The sequence below is a fragment of the Thermobia domestica genome, chromosome 3, assembly GCF_964235325.1.
Source record: "Thermobia domestica chromosome 3, izTheDome1.hap1.1, whole genome shotgun sequence".
Taxonomy (NCBI): Eukaryota; Metazoa; Arthropoda; class Insecta; order Zygentoma; family Lepismatidae; genus Thermobia; species Thermobia domestica.
In genome coordinates, this window is record NC_137456.1 from 92,865,743 (window position 1) to 92,884,962 (window position 19,220).

Consider the following 19,220-nt stretch of genomic DNA (forward strand, 5'->3'; position numbering starts at 1 on the left):
GAACAGTGACACTTCTGATACCGTTTAAATCCAAATTCATCCCGCAACTTGGGAGAGAGGATGAGTAGAAGGGTATATATATATAAATGATCGAAATGACCAATATCAGTGTCAAATTCATAGTTTTTGGGGTTTCTGATATGAACAATGACGCTTCCGATATCGTGCTCCGCAACTTGGGGAGAGGAAGGGATATATAAAAAGATGAAAATAACCGATATCAAAGAGCGCTTTAGTAACAGTAAAAAGTGACTGACTAACGGAACATACTATTATTTTTTTGTTAATTTAACCCATCAAAGCGGATAATTGATTCTAGTTCTAGATAATAAACTTTAAAAATCTCAGATTGTAAAATTTAAATTATAATGTATGTAATATTATATTATAATTAGCTAGACGGTATCAACTACTTGGTTTTTGCACGAGAAAAGTGAGGAAATTTTGAAGTAATATTGAACAAGAAGGAAATTATTAATAATTGTACTTATTAGAGGAAAAATTACCTGTAATAAAATAAGCTTCTTAAGAAAATAATTGAGAAATTTTGAAAAATGTAAAGTATATAAAGTGGATGAGGACTGTAATATTTGTTTATTTTTATTTTGTATTGTAAATCTCATGTACTTATAAATTTATTTTGTAATAAATGATATGAGATTAATGTGTATGGTCTATTACGTATAGGCACAAAAATATTTACAGTTCGCTATCTCAATATTTTGGCCTCTATACCGTATTTTATTTAGATGCATATCTCTAAATAATGTAGATAGAGTATGCACTATCAATGGATTGCAAGTTGTCTATTTATAAGTAGGATATGTTTTGTTGTACTACGTCGTAAACGTAGACAAGGTAGCATTATATATGTATGCAATATCTACATGAATGAGATCAAATCATACCCAAGGGCTTTTGTTTAAATATACAAATATACATCTGGATTTAAATATAGCTAAGGACGCACCTCTTAAATATTGTCATTATTTTCAATATTTTCTAATTTTTTATTATCAGAATTTTGAATAACGCACTTACTGGGCCACTGCAATCAGAATCACGGTTGAACTCGACATATTCTCCATCTTTTGCGTGCATACCTAAAGCTACGTTTGTGTTCTTTCCTTCCTTCGTACGAAATTTCAACTTTGCCATGGAATCGAACAATTTTGTCAAATGTCTGCAAAGAGAAAAAGAATTAATAGGAGCTTAAATAATTTCAGAGTTATATTGATTCTCAAACCATAAAATTATCAAATCAAATTAAATTCATATGCTTATATCTTGCAGCTAGTAACATGTATGAGTTCCACAATATACTACATGCCTTCCGAAAACATCAAAAGTAAGAAGAAAATGTGGAATTTCTTATAAAGCAGAATAGTATTAAAGTTGATTTTGTCTAAATTTTTCATATAGCATTAAAGTAACAGTTTATCTCTTTAGCTGGCTTTTATATGGCAAATATTAATACTCTATTTAGTGAGATAAAGATAGGATTTTTAAACGTCAAGTGAAAATAACAAATCCTTAGAAAAATCCTCGTATCTTAAATATTTGCCAAAGTATATTATTAAACATGTTAAATAGTTTTTGTGTAACAACTTACCATCTATTAACAATATACTCAGTCTAGAATAACTTTATACAACATATCTAAAATCAAAGGCGAAGACCTTCAGTGGAATTATAGTGACACAGTAATCAGGACTACATAGAAGATAGAGCTTATAATCTATCTTTTATTTTGAAAGTTGGTCTTATTTAACAACAAGATACTTATGAATTCTTTGTTTTGACTTCTTGATCATTATCTACAAAAGCAACGGACTAATATTTATAAACCATGAATAATAGGCCTTTTTTATACTAAGGTAGCTTTTATTGATTTAAACAATTATGTAAAAATGTAAATCCATTTAAGAATTTACCATTATATCATTTGTCACTTTCAAGTAGAATTAAGAAATTAAGGTAAGCTTAAGTTAAACTTACAAAACTATATTTCCTTCACTTTTGGATGTAGTAACCAAATGTATCTTGCTTTAGGCTATTGAAAGATAGATTAAAGGCAAGTACTATTAGAATTATATATAAATTATGTAAAACTGTGTATCTAACAATAGTGTTCTCACCTATGATTATAAATTGTCTTATTATGTACCAGTATATAAAAATCTAAACTATGTAATATTGAAAAAATACTCTTTATAGTACCTAATAACAAGTTCAGGCTGGTTTCCGTTTGAGAGGATATCCAGGAGATCAGCAGATGACACGAAGTAAAAACGAGGAAAAGCAAGCCTTTTTGTTTCCAGATATTCTGCGAGTGCCTTTTCACACAGAATCAGCTCTTTCTGTAGAACTTCCAATTGATCATACAAATGAGGTTTATTAGTTGCATCCACAACGTTTTTCGTCTTCGACATTTCATTCATGAGCAACTAAAATAATACAAAAAAATTCAGAAATAGAAAGTAAAATTAATATATGACCAACTATTCAGTTTATTTATATATTTATTAGAATCACTCAAGTGGGAATTATAATATTGTAATGTTAGTATGTACATTGCTCCGTCAGTTACTTTACACGACACTCCCCTTCTCTCTACATACATGTTTGCATACGAAATTTCCGTTGTTGGAAGCAATTGTGGAAATGTTCAGGTGTCACCACCGTCTTGAGTACCACTGCCGTTTTCTGCTTCATCTCTTCAAAAAACACTGAAAATTAGTTCCCTGGGCGAATTTCACTTTCGGAAAAAGAAAAAAAATAACATGGTGCCAAGTCCGATGAATAAGGCTGATGTTCCAATGTATTGAGATTAAATTTTAAAACTGTTAATAATCTGCGCTAGAAGCGTGTTTCGAATTTTCCTTCTATGCCAAGGATATTTTAATAGAGAATGAAAATCTAAAACCGTGATTCTTTCAGAAAACGGCTCTAACTATTATGATTTATAAAGAAATATTTCATTAACAAATCTAAGATATTACATAGTTCATTTTTTTTCACAAAAAGTTCTGAGAGAACAGTTTTTACTGCGGTGGTGGAAATTACTTTAATGATTTTCGTGATTTTTGGGAATAAATATTTCAGTATCAACTTTAGAATGTGACATAATCTGTTTCTTTAAAATAAAAGGGAAAGGGTATATTTTCTTCAAACTTTTCCAGAAATGCCTATTAAATTTTTGTTAATATAATAAAATCTCTCAGTTTAACATCCCACAATTATGTCCTTTAGGCTAAGGGAGACGGATGATTAAGGCAAGTGAATGATAATGGAAGAATTGGTGGAATGAGAATGTAGGAAAAAATGGGAGTACCCTGAGAAAACCCACAGGCACGATATTGCACATCACAAACTTACTTGGTCGGGGATCGAATTAAGGACCCTACGTACTAGAGATAAACGCTCTACCACTAAGCGACCGCACCCCTTTTTTTTTAATATTTCATGAATAATACTTTAGTAATAATTACAGAATAAAATTATTTAGTTTAAGAGAAGGAAGCGAAAAAAATTGAGTATACATTTTGTTTTTATTTTGGGATTAATATTCCTTTCAATCACCTATACAAAAAGTGCCCTATTAAAAACCATTCTTTCTCACTTCAGACCTGACTGAAGAAAACATTTGTGAATATTGAAAGGTTTTTAAAGAATTGAAACAAAGAGCAGAGAAATAGTAACCAACACCTTTAAAAAATTTAGAACTGTTCTCTGCGCACTATTTTACATCGCATTAACTGCGACTTATTTTCTGTTCAGTTAATTGTATCTTTATTGTTACTGATACTTGATTTTATTCTTAACCGAATTTTGTTAAATGTGGAATTTCCGCTTTCGGTTTCATGTAAGTAAATTTGTGTTTAAAATAAATTTTTGAATTGAAGTCCTTCCTCCCCCCCCACCCCACACACACACCGAAATACCAATAAGACGTACTTCAGTTTTAGAATTTTGTGAGTCACTTTTAGGAGTATGTGTGTCACTGTAAGGAGTGTCTCTGTCATTCTTAGGAAAAATCATACAAAAATAAACAACTCCATCAGATTGGCAACGACCGACATAGTGTTCTTTAACGCCAAAAAAAAAAAAAATTCGTTTTTCTCGATTTCTCGAAAATTATACATGAGAATTTAACCTCAAGCAGGTAATTTTGCTCTGTTATATGTAATCTATTGACTGACATGTGTCTTATCGTTGGACAACATTTCAGTTAAACAAAGATCAAGTGTTTATTACAATTTCGAACTAATTCTCTTGTTTTGCATAATGAAAAAAAAAAAAAAAGGATTAATGTATGCTTCAGTATCAGTTTCATATTATGGGATCGCATAGTTATTGTACCGCAGTCAAATTTTAGTTTTACACAGAAATTCGTATTTCTCGATTTCTTACGAAACTACGCGTAAGATTTAACATTTACGCATATCATTTTGTTCAGCTCAGCAAGATCTATCGATTGGTATATGTCTCATCCTTGTACATTTTTCTTTTATTAATAGCTAATAATATTGTTGAATTCATTTTAATCATTGTTGCAACATTATTATTTTCAACAATAATTGGTCGAGGTAGAAAGAGAATTCTAATGTGAGCTGATTGAGAAAACTGCCAGTTCATTTTATTCTAACTTTAATAAAGTTTGACACGTAATAAATATGAGTAATTCTTTTATTAACCAATTGCAAGGTCTTGTGTTTCAAATTATAAAAGAAAAGTATGGATTTTTTTAAAAATATTTCTCTGATCCTATTTGGTCATTTTAAAGAAATGTAAGTTTGCTCTCTGGAAAGACGGTAAATGTATCAAATATTATAAAATGTAACATTAACATTTATTTTATTTTTCCATTTTGTTTCGTATAACTCAACTAGTATAGTAATAATAGAAACAAATTTTTATGTCGGGGGCCGCAGTGGCTTAGTGGTAGAGCGTTCACCTTTGATGCATGGGAACCTTGGTTCGATTCGAACTCGCACCAAGTAAGCTTTGTGATGGACAAGCAATGTGTGCGTAGGTTTCCTCGGCGTTCTCCAGTTTCCTTCCACTTTCTTTCCGCTTAAAAGATTTAATTTCATTTGATTTCAAATTTTTATGTTGGAAAACTTTTATTTGCTACACACAATCTTCTTTATCTCGCTTTGTTTACAAATTTAAAATGTTATTAGAGGATTCTGAGCAAATGATCTGCAAACAAAGCAAAGGTAGAAGTCAAGATTTTCTATCCCTTTCATTATCTTAACCTGGTCTACTAGATATGTTAAGATATTGCTTCTCTTCTCCATGACCTCGTTAGTTAATTATGCTCAATACGCTCTAACAACTTTAATTTCCCACGTGACAGAGGCTGGATAAGCCCGTGAGTCATAGCTCAACGATGGAAGAGCGTAAGAACAAATTCCATCTGTACTGGAGATCGAACCTAGGTCGTCAGATTGGTAGGTGGACACACTGAATAAATACAATTTATTTACTTTGTTTGGTTTGGAGAATAAGTTATCTTTTCAGTATCGAGATATTATTAAACGTGGAGCTGCTGCTCTATGTAAGACCCAAACCTCATGACCACCCACCGAGGGTAGAACCTAGATCTCCTGTACGGAAGACTAGAAAACAACAAGTGTAATGCATTAGTTCATTTCGGTAATCATATTTTCCCTTATCAATGAATAACATAACCTATTAATATGGAACAAAATTTATTAAGCGACAAGTAGTACCTTAAATTCGTCATCAATTTTATCAAATCTATTTGAGTCTTCAGGAAGCTGTTTACGAATGTCCTCAGATCCGATAAATATAGATTCAAGATGAAGCCAAGTCCTCTGTACTTCAAACCATATTGTAATAACTTGGTCAGCATACGATAACTTTTGTTGCCAAGCTGAAACTTCTTCCAAGAAATATGAAATGTATTTGGATGTCATAAGATTTTGTAGTTGTACCTAGAAGCAGAAAGAATTACACATTTTTTGAAAGTAGGATATAAAATTTTCTTACCATCCAACATGTAGGTTAAGAAAATGATTAATCAATACTCTTTAGTTCTGTAATAAGCTTTTAGTTTTAGTGCAATACGCACATTATCAATAAATGACAAAATTTATAGACACTTCACAGTAATTTTTAATATTCATTAAGTTTTCGTTGCTTCAATACACTATGTTACACGATAGCTTCCCTAGCAATAGCACGTTTTCAATTTCACAATTTTTCTAGAATGATATTTCAGAAATAATATTCTTGTGTAACTTACTCGAAACTACTATGGATATCTTACGCCCTCCTCGCTGGTCTAGTGACTAGCGCATGCGCTTTTCGATGCTATCTTAAACTAAACATCCTCGTCTCATATAGCCTTGGTGCTGGAAAAGAACGCTAAATTTCAACCAGCAGTAGCAATTGACTTAAATGGGAAACAAGAAACTTTAAAAATATTAATATATAGTGTACTGAATTACATTAATTTAGAATTCGGAAAAAAAAGATGGAAACTTTTGTCAGCTATTTTGTACTTATAGCGATTTAAAGGCGATAGCATCATAATTATTCAGAAAGCCAAACTGGGGAAAAGTCTACTGAAAGCTATAGGAACAGTTCATCTAATACGTCAATTTTTTAAGTTACTTACCGAATGTACGTCGTTATAATTCCGATTGATACCAATGGTTTAGTATGGAATATTAAAATATTAATGAAAGTTGGAAAAGATAAGTGTATTTTTCAAATAGTTTTTTTTTTTTTTTTTTTTTTTAAGTGAAGTGGTTTAAATTTTCCGAGATATATAGTTAAAGTACTCTGAAAAGTCTAATTAATAGTGGTATATATAGGGAAAAGTGAGTTGTTAATGTGCTATCAATCTATTGGTGTGATGTATTATATATTGTCGTATCCTGCTATATTTGATGTCTATGGTACGAAATCTTCAAGCTGGTGAGTTGGAATTAATTATTTTTGTTCGTTATTGGACCATTTGCTTATGATCAATCAATGTAGTCTAAAGCCCTTATGGCAGTTTGTAAGGTCCAATACAGATATTCAGTTGGTTAATTGTTTTTTGTTCATAATTTTGATGCAGTTAAGATTTTTCATAAATCGTTATTTCCTTATAATCATTGAGTTTCACTTCTGTATCCTAGAATGTACCTATATTGTACGGGTAGATGAATGCGAAAATAAAAGACATCATATTTGCTTATTGTAGAAAAAATTGGGCTCGATCCCACTACTAAGGTAATATCGGAATTTTTATGCGCTACCTTCCCAATAAAACCTGCCTTTATTATACTAAATAAAATGGAGGGAGAATTTTATACCCTCTCTCCAGTGACGATACTGAAGACTAAGTAGTTAGGTAGTAGGTACGTTACAATAGCCTTGGTGCTGAAAAGGAAGGCTAAATTTCAACCACCAGTAAAACATTTTCAATTTCACAATTTTTCTAGAATGATATTTCAGAAGTAATATTCTCGTGTAACTTACTCGAAACTACTATGGATAACTTACGCCCTCCATGCTGAATACATAGAAAACAAGAAACTTTAGAAATAAATAAAGTACCTGGTTATCTTCTAATGTTTCTATTAGTTCTTCACTGGCTCTGAGCAAGGTGCATTCAGTACGAGGATGAATTTCGTGATCGAATTCCATACTCGACCATGTGACATTTAGTTCCCTAAGAATCTTTTCCATTGACATTTCTTTGACTGCTTTATCCACAATATTCTTCACCTCTTCTTCGTAGTCATGCAGATTTAGTGCCAATAAGTCAGCTAACGTTGTTTTCATGTCCATAACGAACTCAACCTATAAAAATTTAGCAATTAATGAAAGTAAATTGTTCTACAATATCCTGTCATTTTAACTATAGTATGATAATGCTCCACAAAATTAACATATAATATAAAACAGTGTTAGTTATAAAGTTTCATTCAGTTAGTCAATTTAATTGGCTTTCATGTATTCTGTAAAGCCGAGTCAAAAAAGTGCTTATTTTACTTGATACAATTTATTGTTCTAAATCTCAAAATGGGTACAATTTTTACGTAACTGAAAATGAAAGTATGCTTTTTTTTTTTTTTTGAAGTACACTATTCTTTAAACTCATAATTACAAGTAAAAGTAACACTGCAAGAAATACTATTAAATTGCTTTCATTTTTGAAGTAACTAGAGAATAAAAATGATTTTGTAACATACAATGATTAATTGCTAAATAGATTCTGATTTAAATGAATAAGACCCATTCATTCATCATTTATATCAGAATACTACACTATGTATAGAATAAAGATTATAAGCATTACGTTTGGAAAGGAAGAATATAAAGATTATAAGAATTGCGTTCGGAAAGGAAGAATATGTCAGAAAAAACAATTTTTTAGAACAATTTTAAAATGATAAATTCAATAATAAATACAAGAAAAATAATGAAATTCTACGAGAACATTCTTATATTATTATAGTGTATGTATTGTAACAAATAAGTCAGAGGTATTTGAAATTACGTGTGTACACGTACAGTGTGTGGGATAAACAAAAAAAAAAAATATCTTTGTTAGTTTAGAAATCGTTGATATCTTAAGAAATTCTTAATTTTCATCCCTGTAATCAGACTACATATATTGTGGTATCTTATTATCTAGTTGCTATCATCATACAGTCTACAACTGATAGTGGTGTGGGGGTATTTTCTGTGATTTCTAGCATAATGGATGAAGTAAATGTAAGATAAATAATTCCATATCCTAGTTAAGAAAGAGTAGTCTAGTAGAGCAGTAAATTAAAGTGAACTGTGTTCGTGTCATATTTTTAAACATAGAAATCTTACGATTTAAGAATTCACACCAAATGTTACGGATAGCAAAGTTGTAAAACTGTAAGGATAATAGAAAATTAAATCAAGGTTGTATCTGTATGATGGTAATTAATTGATTCACCCTTTAGTAAAAGTGTAATACCCATTTTATTTTACTTTTTTTATCAGTATTGTCAGAGCGATAATAGATGAAATTGATTACGATTTTCCAAAATATACACAAAATCACATTTCTCTACGCCGTAACAAATTAAAATATTTATAATCTTCCAAGACAAATTAAACTATTATTAATTTCGACTCAACTATATAAATGTATACATATGTATATAATATTTGTCGAAAATTCGTATCAAACTAACGATTTTTGTTTGACTTAAAAAGTATATAAACTAAAATTCATTAACTCACAATTCATTAGAATATAATCTCTAAGTGAATATGCACATTCTTGGAATTAAAATTTAGATGGTCATATTTCAGTTACAAAGATAATCTTAAAAAGTACAATCTAATCTATCTATAATATAGATTAAAAATATTCACTATGAAATTATGAATAGTTGAAAAGAGAGATAAGATATTAAGAATTGAAAAATGATGTAATAAAGAAAAATTGCAAATAAAAATAACCTAATTAATAAAAGGAATAAGAAGTTAAAAAGATGGAGGAACAGAGAAAGATAGATTTGAAAGAAGAAAGGATGTGTTGTGACAAAGAAAACCAAGCATGCTGTGAATAAAAAGTTACGTGTAGACGCACACACAAGCACACACACAGTAATACAATTTATAAGATTGTTCTTCTGTGTTATGTCGTGTGTATACTTACAGTGAAATCCATTGGAAGATTGTTGGATGTCTGCAGCGTGTAACAGAAAATTTGAGTGAATATTGTGATAGTGTGCAAAAAAAAGGAAAATCCGAGTTAGGAAGTTAAATGCATTTATGTACAATAATAATAATAACTGTGATTCATTGTAAATATGTGGATGATATGTTTCATTCTATTCGCAAAACAACACTCACACAGATTTGTATTTCTTAAACTACGCAAAAAATGAGTGCTGTCAAAGTTCACACATCTACACTGTGTTTTGTTTTAACTATTTGGCAAAAAAACTACAAATGTAGCAACATTATTGAAATTTGTAATGTAAAATTATGTCTAGTTTGTATAGAGTATATTAAAAAGAAACATCTTAATATTTGTTAATATTAAGCAAAATACACGCAAACACAAACAGAACAAACTCACACATGTTCAGATAGATAGGTTAGAATTTCAATTTAGAAAATAATGTTTAAATAAGAAAAATGTTAAAGAAAGAACTTACGAAAATTTGTTTTAAGAAAACATATGACAAAAATAATTTTAAAGTTCCACTTACAGCTTTAAAACTCATTAAATGTAAGTTTACGGTCACTAGATAATTTAAATCTATTTATTATGCTTCTAATTTAATTAAAAGACAGAGACATTAGAGTTTTCTCTCTTATATATAGAAATAATAGCGTATAGTTTTTAAATGTAGTTTAGGCGAGTTTCCATAAGACCATTAATGTAGTTTATAGGAACAAGAAATTGAAGAATCAATTACCACTATTTTTTAAAAATTAAGCTTTGTTTAATTATCGTACTCTCTTTGCGAGACTTAGTTCATAATTTAATATTTTCTTTAAATAATACTTTTCTTACAAAGTGCAATACTAAAAGAGTAAATGTTTATGATTAATTTGTAAATTTGAGTGCTTGTATTTTTTAAATATCATTAACAAAAAATACTTATATTCCATTTGGTTTTATGTTATGAAATTAATATTTGTGTTCGAATTAACTTTTGTTCGAGTTAAAACGTGTTTATTTTTTGAAGTTACTTCAAAGACTATATTTTAAACAATATATAAATAACTTAACTAAAATTAATAAGTATTCACTAGAGTAATATTTTCACAAATGATAATACATTTTCATCACTGTGTCTTGTATGAATTTTCTTCCGGTAACATATTTATGTAGTGTTTTTACTATCTAAGATCTTACATGTAATCATCTAAGCTTTATTGTCATTATCTTTCTCTTAATTTTCTTAATTTAGTTAATATTGCTGGTATGTCCCTTGTAACTAGATATATTCTTTTTAATAAAACAAAGATGACTTTCACATTATGCTTAGAATAGTTTTACTTTCATTTATATTCAATAGTAGGAGGAGCATCTGTTTTTCTTTCACACATGTACACATAAGCAATCACGCGAGGGCACATAAATTACTGCACACACACACACGCGCGCACACACACACACACACATACACAGCTTCATCACGCGAAATCAAATACTATACTAGATAAAGATATTAGATAGATAGAAAGGAAGAAATGAAAAAGATATTAAATAATATTGAAGCACTGAAAGCATATTTTTCTCTTACTTCTGGTGCTCTAATCCCTAAATTGTGCATGAAGATTATTGTTAAGCCCTCAATTTGCTTCTATAGGGTATAGGATATCTGTTTAAGTGACACTTTTAGAAATGTTTGTCTCCGATATAAATTCATGTATTCTTTCAATCGCTGTTTGTCGTACCAGAGTGCTTCTAAAAGTTCGGAACTAAATAAACTGATAAATCTGTTCCAAGAAATCCACTACTAATAGGTATAAAATGTAACTATCTGAGCCATGCACATACACTCATACACAACATACATAAAGAAACATTTCGTAAATATTTTCTTTAAACTATATTTCTAAAAGTTAAAGTAGATTTATTGTAATGTAATTTATTGTTAATATATGTATTACTTGTATCTATTAGAGCATTATAAGAAAAAAACGATAAACTGCTTTATGATATACTGCTTTGGTAAGGGGCATTTACACAATCTGTACAAATATTTTGATATTTAAAAAATGTATAATTGTTTAGAAAGAATTAGCTGACTTGTTTCATAGATCTAGAATTTAACATGAGATTTATGATGAGTACAACATACTGACTCATGTGATGAAAAATATTCATTTAATTTGATCCCCATTCCTAACATTCTGTAAAGAAATATTTCAAATTCAAAGAATTAAATTACAACTGAACCGATTTATTGTTCTTTGTTACTTACAAATTATTAATACGAGATATGTTGTCATTGGTCTTAAGATACTGTCATATTTCGTAATTTTAGTTTTATACTTTAGGTGTTGAATTACATATCAATGATCAATGTATTGTTTTGAAAAATAAAAATAACACATTTTATAAGTATTAGGATAATCTGTTGTGAAATTAGATTGTTTCTATTTAATTTGGGAAAGATTTAAATATGTAGGGAGCTAAGTTATCATAGTTTACTTTTATTTCTAACCAAAGTAAATACTGAAAATGGGCAACTTATTAACCTTATTCCTAGGGCGCGTGTTTTCAATGTACACTCATGTCCAAAATGATTGTCGCATATCTATAACTGTCTTCTTGTAAGAATATAATTTGATAATGATTTTGCAACATATTTTTAATACTGATACTATGTCTATAATCGGGAAATGTATATTTGTGGTAAATTTCATAGGAAAAAATTATAAATACGAAAATTAGAATGAGTAAAACAAAATGTTGCTAAATGAACAAGAAAATTTTATTTTCGATTTATTGCTCTTATTTACTGCTCTTTTGACATGAAATTTGCCACATACATGTCTTTGCCTATTATACACATACTAACATTATAAGGAATACCGGCCGAATTCGTTATCAAATTATATCCTTACAACAACATATTTATAGAAATGCGTCAATAATTTTGGATATGAGTGTACATACTCTGGGGTTCAAACTCTTCAGAGAGTACAATGATTAGTGATTCAAATCCTATTTATAATAGATTGCGTTCTTCTTAATCTTCATTGACACTGCTTAATTTATTTGAGTGACTTTCTAATAGTCTAAAAGCTTCAATGGTTTTGTGTGTGTGTGTGTGTGTGTTAAATACAAAAGTGTCATTATTTGAGATGTGGCGATATATTTGTGAATGATCATTACATTAGGAACACCTCCATGAAATAGACTGGTCCTGGAAATGTTAATAACACGTTTCTTCCACGTCTTAAGCAGGTCACAGAGACGATAGGCATCTCTACCGAACATAATTGAATCTTGTACTCGTCATCATGAACAAACGAGTTGATTCAGTAACTTTGACTGAGTACAAATTGTGGAGACTCGAAAGCTGGTACCAGTATATCTGTAACAACCGAATTTGTGGGATGTCCAAGGATTGCAATGTTAAATGTGTACAAACAGAAGTTGAACGATGGTCATACATTTGCCAGACGATCATACTTGGATCAGCCACGCACTGTGGATACAAGAGGTGAGCGACGAGTAGCACGTATGGTATCTCAGCATAGGCTCGAGACAGTGGAAAGATTGACCCACCAGTACAAGAATGGGTTAATAGACCAATTTCAACAATAAACATGCGAAATATCTTGCATCGGTTGGAATTTCATAGCTGTAGACCAACACGAGTATCTATGACAACACAGCGTCATCAACAATTACGACTGGCATTGACAAAGGAAAGGCATAGTTGAACTATGGATCAATGGAAGAATGTTGTCTAGAGTGACATGTCCCGCTTTTTGCTGAACCACGCCAATGGGCGAGTTCGAATCTGGCGTAAATAGTGTGAGTTAGTGCCTCAGGATTGCACCATGAGAGTTCAGTAGGCCAGTGGCGGCAATGTCACTGTCTGAGGCGCAATTTTCTGGTATTCCTCATGGCCATTAGTAATTATTCAGCAGACTTTAAATGGCGAAAGTTATTCAAATCTGTTAGCCCATGATCTGCATCCATATCTTCAGGCCAAGTTCCCTTATAACAGTGCCATATTCCAGCAAGGTAATGCACTTGTTATTGGGTTGCGGTTACTACAGAATGCTTAGAGGAACGTGACAATGAGTTCTCAATACTACTCGAACTGCAAAATCGCCATACTGTAACCTCATTGAACATGTGTGGGACATGCTGGAAAGTGCAAAGTGCATATAGTATGCAAAGTGTTGCTCCGCCTATTCAAACTGTGCACCAATTAGAGGAACTTCTACAGCAGGCATGCCTTGGACTGAACCTGGAGGATGTTCAGCACCTTGTAGAATCTGTTCTTGGTCGTTTGAACGTTCTGATTGTCCAGAAAAGTGTACCAATACGCTATTAGATAAATGTTTCTAATGCAGTGATCGTTCAGTGTAATATAATTATACAATATTTCACGTGAGATTTACGATAAATATGACAATACGAGGCTCATACAGGTAATTTTTCATGCCCTAAACATGAATAAGCTAAGAGACAAGATGCTGAGCATCATTTGAGTCACATTCCTAGCACTTTGTAAATATATTTCTAAATTAAACAACTAATTACAATTGGACTAGTTAGTTCTTTATTATCTACAAAATAATAATACGAAGTTACGAGATCGTATGGCTAAGAAACTCGGATTTTCATTGCTGCATTATCCCAATATTTTCTATCGTCTTTCAAACCAATCCATTTAGATCTGATATTATCCACTTCCTTAAGTTCTATCTTTATATTATCCTTCAAACTTTTTATTATTATCTTCTTCTTGACTTACACAAATTATCTTCTTGTACACTTACAAAATATATTCAACGTAACCCAGTACTACATTTCAAGCAAGCCACTTTTCCCTCTTATTTTAGGCGTCTTGATCTACATTCGGTATATATTTATGCTACTATACTAAGTACACTTTTAATAAATATGCATGCAACCTTAGTGGCCTTCATGAGTTGATGCCAGTGGCGTTCTCTGATGGCTGGATTCTGAAGTTCTCCTACTGCTCGAAGGGACGTCAGCATATTCTTTACTGTTGCTTCCAGGTTCATATAAGTGTCCCAGTTGCGCATTTCTTTGTCCAATGCTATAAAGGCAACAAAAAGTGGTGAAATACATCTATATTCATACAAGAATCACACAATTATTTTAGAAACCTCACAGTAAACTATCGAGGTTACAATGTTCAAGTTCATATAAACAAGATTATGGTATGCTTTTTACACTTTTCGTTTCGTTTCTCCACGAACTTCAATAATCATATTATCGTTATACCCTATGATTTTTATGGACATCAATTCCGATTAAAAGTGTTATTAAGTACTCCTTCATGAGTACAGGATATGATATGTCATATCTAAAAGGAATTAAGGGTAACAGAGATACAAAGTCATTCATATTTGCTTAACTATCATTTTATAGATTTCCAGACTAGTTTTCATTTATTTTATAAATGTATACTGATTAAGTTTTAAAACTCAATATCTATACTATTGCCATCTTGCTTTATTTATTTTTTATCTGCCATCTTTAGCTTTCTGATAACGTTTTTACTGATCCATCATTAAAAAGAAGTTTGTTTGTGCATATGTTGAAGCCTTTCTTTATAGAAAATATCTTTTCAATATTTCATTGAAAATTCATCAATACAATTTATCCTTCTTGAAGACATTTTCATTTCTATTACAAAGTATTTTTATTTGAATTTTATTTAGGTTTCTTCTATTTGAATTTCTACTTCCTCCTTAGTATCAAGTATTACTTTCAAAGGATTAAGTTGCATCATGCTTCTTTAAAGAAGGAAAAAGAAAAAAAAGAGGAAAGGTTTATTTTTGCTTTAGAGAGAGGAAAGTCAATTCTTTATTCTTCAAAAATTTACAGTTGGAAATACAGTCCAGATGTTAACTTAAATAATCTACTAAAAATCAATAAAAATAGCAACAGACAACAGGTAATTTGTTGTTATGAAACCATATATCCTTAAACGTACGCACTGTCATATTCTTACTTTCTAATACAAATACACAGTAAGTATGGTCTCTCCGATATTATCTTTCCTATTCTAAAAGACTTCAAGAACACATAAATTTAAAGTACTCATTATAAACCAAACATATAGAGCCGCAGTGGCCTCGTGGTAGAACGTTTCCTCTGTTGCGTGGGGTTCGTGGTTCGATCCTAGTTCCTGTCAAGTGAACTTGTTGGTGGATGCATCAGATTTCTCGGGATTCTGCCATTTCCTCCTCCTCATTACACTCTTAACATCCATCTCATCATCATCATCATCATCTCTCTCAGCCTCGGTGCATAATCATGGGACATTAAATTTCAAAAAAATAAAATGAAATAAATAAATAAAAGCACTAAATTTACTTCATATAATGATAATGTTTGTTTTTTAATACAATGTTAAAAGCACAACAAATCAAAATTTTCGGTACTATTTTTCAAAACTATTTTCCATGAAACAAGAAATCGTTACTCAAACTTTATTGAAACCAGCATTATTGTTTAAATATGGAAATTGACGTATGTTAATAATAATGTGTAAACGCACTCTTCTATTTACTGCGTCTAATATATAATGTACTATTAACCGTTCTGTTTCAATGTTCTCTAACACCTTCCTCAGCAGATTTTGGCAACTCCTATGTAACGCATCTCACGTCTTAGAATTTTATCTTGCACTATTTCATGTGAACGGTAAAGAATGATGGGTTCAAAGAAACTCGTTAGTATGATAACGCAATTTTCTTGCACCAGAATCCTCTTCTTTTGAGCGTCTTATTTTTGTGAAGAACTTCAGACAGAAATTATTTTTTGTGAAGACACAGATGTATGCCAGTTTGTATAAATTTTACTTACTTCTAAACGTTAATCGTTAATTGTATGTTCTTACCTTCAATTATACCACACTTCTAACTTCTCGAGGAATATATATATTCATTTATTTATATTTTGAAAGAATAAGATTGAAGTAGAAGAAAGTCATCATTATCATATTAGCAAGATTCTTGACCTCATTATTGTTAACCTTACACACGAAATAATGCCAGATAAAATTCAAGTGAGATTAGTGGCTCATGAGTTATCCAGATCTGCTGAGGAAGATGTCAGAGAACACAGAAACAGTAAATTAATAATACATAAATATTAGATGCAGTAAACATAAGAGTATGTTTTCAAATTATTGTGCATTATTGTTATTATTACCTCTTATTTCTTTGGCAAACTTTTTACACTCCAAGTCCATATTCTCCACGTCAATCTTTCTCCATGGTGTAGTTTTCCAATCTTCGATGCAAGTTCTTACGATAAATATGTAATCCCAAAGATTCTATAAAACAAAATTTTACATTAATAAATATAGGTAATTTTGACTAAAGGTACACCAAGGTTTAGTTCTCTTGTTACGAGTTCACGAGATTTTACTAAATTTAGATTTTTCTACTTTCATTAAATTTCTAAGGCTTTTAACAGGCCTAGATAAATACAAGTTCTGGCATTTGAATAGTCAGCTGAACATTACTGAGTATCTTAGACTTTGATCACTGATTATTAATTAAATATCCTTCATGAATGTTCACAAGAATTACCTTTAGCATTTTCAGTTCTTTTCTACATTGTTTCAGTTGTTTAAATTCTGGGAAGTTGACTTCAAACAACGAAGCTGAATCTTGAATATTTCGCATTTCCTCTTCTCTTTGGCTTATCACGTCATCAGTAATATCCAGTAATATGTACGGCTCTTTACAGTCATACCTACGAATTATAGTAAAACATCAAATCCATGTGATTTCATACTTAAAAATTGTTTAATACATTTCTAAAAGAACATCATTTCGTAAAATAATTTGACAAGAATACGAAATTTACCGAGTTGTAAAAGATTTAAAATGTGTATTCTATAGTTTATACATGTGTTTATTGCAATATTTTTTTTCTATTTTGTCTGGTATAATATTGCACATACAAGTAACTAACCTGATTGTTCAGTTTAACATTAATCTGTTTATTGGATCAAAAGATCCAATATATTTCAGTCAAAACTTTTCTTGTAGGCCTTATATCTGGAAAACTACATATAGTGTATCCAAACCAAAACTATAACTTAACTCAGTATAATGTGCTTATTTCGCAAATATACGAAAACTTGATTTAGGGGCCATTCAAAAATTTTGTGGTCCCCGATCCAAGAAATCCAACATAATTCATTCAATCAAAAATTTTCTTGTTCACCTAATATCTGAAGTATTAGATATAGTGTAGCCAAACCCAAACTATCATTTAACTCAGTATAATGTGTTCATTCCGTAAACAATACGAGAACTTGATTTAGGGGCCGTACAAAAATTTTGTGGCCCCTGATCCAAAAAATCCAATATATTGCATTCAATCAAAACTTTTCTTGTACGCCTTATGTTGCCCCTGATTCAAAAACTAATTATTTGACAAGATCGCAATGTTTTGGTGTATTTCCATTAGATCATTCCTAAAATTCTTGTTTTATTGTAATTATATTGGGAAAACTAGCGAAAAACTTATATGTTGTTATTTCTAGTTTATTGTTTTTAAGCGCTTCAAGTAAAAAAAAAGTCAGAAGCTAAGGATAATTTATAGATAATAATTAAGGATATTAATTGATAGATCAACATGTATATTAGTGTTGTAATATAACAGAATTTGGAGTACACACTACATTCAATTGTGATACTTACTTGAAGAATTCAGATTTCTTGAAATTTTCTCTATATTTATTCTGTTCATTGTCAAATTCAGTAATCTTGTTACGAATCTTAGTCACCTCATTTGCTTGTAAAGGCGCTACATGTTGTTTGACAGTTATAGCAATTTTCTTCGTGTTATTCCATTGTTCGGGTAGTTCCTGTAAAACATTTGATTTGAATTTTTCAACTCTAGTTCACTGACAGTTTATACAATTTTTACAATTATATTTATCCATACCCATAATTAAAAAAAAAATACTTACAAGAATGTGTAAGATAAGTATAATATATGTTTGTAAGAGAATTTTGCTATTTAAAGATTTATTTAGTTTGAATGTTAACCTTCTTCAGTCTGCAATTAACACTTAAACTCTCATGCCTTTCTCAATTTTTGTGAAAATATTTGGTCTTCAAATATGTTTCTCTGTGTACTTAAGCTACAAGTTACAGGTTTTTAAGAAACAATTCTTCGAATCTACCTGAAAAAAATTCATATTTAGTATCGTTTTAACATTTGAGAACAAAAGATCATGAATGAAGAGATTAGAAATATTCTGTTTCTATTATAATTAATGATATAGTAGATATTGTCTTCGTTAAGAAAATATGTGTATTATATGGACGGATGAAAGTTAAAGTGTTCATATTTTAAAAGTCATATTTTCTTGTTTAATTAACATATTTTCTGATAAACAAAACAGAACTATTTCCTTTATCACTAGAACTTTTAGCAGTCATCTCTTGAAATCAGCTTTCTTTCAGAATGAAGCTTTTGCTTACTTCACATTTTCTGTTAACAG

The 19,220-nt window shown here is 30.4% G+C and overlaps 1 protein-coding gene across 1 annotated transcript in view; it reads right to left on the reverse strand.

Annotated features, from left to right (window-relative positions):
• Dhc93AB (Dynein heavy chain at 93AB) overlaps positions 1 to 19,220 on the reverse strand; it is a 253,302-nt gene that overhangs the window by 155,436 nt on the left and 78,646 nt on the right. The window contains exons 21-28 of the mRNA XM_081751294.1: positions 18,412 to 18,578; positions 17,290 to 17,455; positions 16,907 to 17,030; positions 14,632 to 14,780; positions 7,579 to 7,824; positions 5,739 to 5,963; positions 2,221 to 2,447; positions 1,042 to 1,183 (exon numbers count right to left, since the gene is read on the reverse strand). Of these exons, the coding sequence (XP_081607420.1) occupies positions 1,042 to 1,183; positions 2,221 to 2,447; positions 5,739 to 5,963; positions 7,579 to 7,824; positions 14,632 to 14,780; positions 16,907 to 17,030; positions 17,290 to 17,455; positions 18,412 to 18,578 (1,446 nt within the window). The remainder of the gene's footprint in view (positions 1 to 1,041; positions 1,184 to 2,220; positions 2,448 to 5,738; positions 5,964 to 7,578; positions 7,825 to 14,631; positions 14,781 to 16,906; positions 17,031 to 17,289; positions 17,456 to 18,411; positions 18,579 to 19,220) is intronic.